Source organism: Limulus polyphemus, unplaced genomic scaffold, assembly GCF_000517525.1.
Source record: "Limulus polyphemus unplaced genomic scaffold, Limulus_polyphemus-2.1.2 Scaffold5036, whole genome shotgun sequence".
In the NCBI taxonomy this organism is placed as follows: domain Eukaryota; kingdom Metazoa; phylum Arthropoda; class Merostomata; order Xiphosura; family Limulidae; genus Limulus; species Limulus polyphemus.
Window position 1 is genome coordinate 34,286 of NW_013670646.1, and position 2,448 is coordinate 36,733.

Here is a 2,448-nt window from a genome sequence, read left to right on the forward strand (position 1 = left end):
AAAATTCTGATAATTGTACCACGGTCCTCCTCCTAGCCCTGAAAAGGACCGACAGACGGCCTCCTCCCCCACCCAAAATTTTTAGCCCTAGTGCTTTATCCCACCCAACGCATCCTCGAACGTGCCGCTGCCTGATTTTCTAAGCTTAATGTATGCTCCAGACTTGGTCAAACCAAATCCAGGACAAACTATAATACTCACGAATATGTACATCCCTCACCAAGCAGCGGGGTTGAAGAGAAGCGGAAAAAAGCTTCTGAACACCCCCGGTTGTCCTCAAACACGTTGAGGTTGAAAGAACGTAACCAAAATTACCATCCAGAGTATAAGTAAGTCTGTGCTGGGACTGTTGCTATTAATTACTTACATTAATGACATTGAAGTGGACAGTCGAGAATTTGGTTAAGTTTGCTGAAAATTTTTTAAAGTTTGGGTGACTATGATTTACAGTCTTAGATGTTGGTTAGTTGTGCAAACACATGTTTGGTAGTATTTAATTATGATGATTGTAAGGTTATGCATGTGGTTACTGTCTTAGATTGGTTGGTTAGTTTCACACATGTATGTTTGGTAGTATTTAATTATGATGAGTGTAAGGCTATGCATGTGGTTATCATATTATTAGATACGAATTTGTGGTATTGGTTGTACAACTTGCCTTTGATATAGTGGTCTGTTGTTAGGTCATTGGTTAGACCATATTTGGAGTATTTTATTCATTCTTTTGTTCCTTACCTTAGAAAGGGTATTTAATTGTTGGAAGAGGTCTATAGGAGGGCTACTAGGATTATACCTCAGATGGAAAAACTATCATACGAGGATAAGTTAATACCTCTAAAAAAGATTCTCATGATAAAAAGAAAGTTAGAGGAGACTTGATTTGGGTGTTTAAGATTGTAAAGGGTATTAATAGTGTTGATGCATCATCTTTTTTTGTATTTATTAGTGAGAATGATAAGACTAGGGGATACAAATTTATACTTTGGCAGGGCAGAAATCATCTTCAGCAAAGACAGCTTTTTTTTAACAGGGTAATTGGCCTTTGGAATAGGTTGCCTTCAGATGTGGTAGATGCAGTTAACTTAAAGGAGTTTAAGGGAAGGCTTGATAAAGTGGATAGGGTGGTGTATATGGATCAATAGATCTCTTGTTGTCCTTAAATTATATGTTTATGTCAAGTTGTATTCTAAATGAATTGAAAATTGTCTTTTTTTGAGAAAAATTTAATGAATATCACTAGGAATGAATAATTTGTGAAAATGTTGATTGTTATAATAATAATAATGATGAGAGTAAGCTATTTCTAAAAGTAAACAGACTGAGTTTAGGTATTCTAAACAGTAGAAAGTGCAAAGGGAAATTTAGAGTAAGATGAAATGTATAATGAGTTGGGTGCAAAAAAATAAAAAGCATTAATAAGTAAAGAAATTAGTATTTTATGCAGATATTTTATCACCTGAAAATACATTTTATCATACTTTCAGTAATGGAAAATTAATTTATAATATATTTTGTTATTTTTGCAAGTAAATATTAACTAAATCTTGAAGGATTAACATTCCAGTAAACTTTAAACATGGACATTGATTTTTACAGATTACCATCAGGACATTGGTGTTCAGTGTGAACCAAACTTACATGATAAGTATCGAGGACACTGGGCAGGAATACACTTTATACATGCTAAAGCTGAAAAACGAAGATTGCATGTCTTACCAACATACCAGTGGGTATCTCTGTCATCACTCAGCTATGTTTCTGTTCTGTATGCTGGATGTGCAAGTGATGGACAGGTGACATCGGCCATAACAGTTATTGGATATCCTCCAAAACTCAGCAACCTTGATGTTCGATACTCTGCATTTACAGGATTAAACTTCACTCAGCCAGGAGAAAGCTTTGTTGTCAGTAACAGCCAGATTTCTGATAACCATGGTAAAATATATGCATCATTTTAGACAATATAATAGGTAATAGCTTAGTATGTAAAAATATTCCTGTAAATCTTTCATAGATTAGGTACAAAGTTGAGAAATATTTTGTTCATTTTAGGGATGAGGTGGTAATAGCTTGAGAGACTCCTGTGCCATTTTAGGGTTACTGAGAGTAGGGAGCACTGATAATGCTACAGAGCAGTTCATTCACCTATTAGCTTTATGCTTTTGTCTTTAATAAAGGTGTAGTGATACAGTACAAGTATTGTATCGTGAAGCCATGATATGATTGTATTGATACATTGTCCAATACAATTTATGTATCTTCCTAATATTTGGCAAGCTTTCAGGAAACATTAAAAGTCTTTTGTACAGAAAAAATCAGAATTTCTAATAAAGAATTATTGCTAAAAATTAATGATTCAATACAGGAAGATGAGTATTGAACACTCCATGTTGTCTTCATTTCTTTTATCAAAAACATTACATGCAAAGTAACATAACTAATTAACAA

At 33.9% G+C, this 2,448-nt stretch overlaps 1 protein-coding gene across 1 annotated transcript in view; it reads left to right on the forward strand.

Moving 5' to 3' along the window:
* LOC106472038 (protein bark beetle-like) overlaps positions 1–2,448 on the forward strand; it is a 65,914-nt gene that overhangs the window by 32,159 nt on the left and 31,307 nt on the right. Inside the window, exon 4 of the mRNA XM_013932666.2 lies at positions 1,597–1,935. Within this exon, the coding sequence (XP_013788120.2) occupies positions 1,597–1,935 (339 nt within the window). The remainder of the gene's footprint in view (positions 1–1,596; positions 1,936–2,448) is intronic.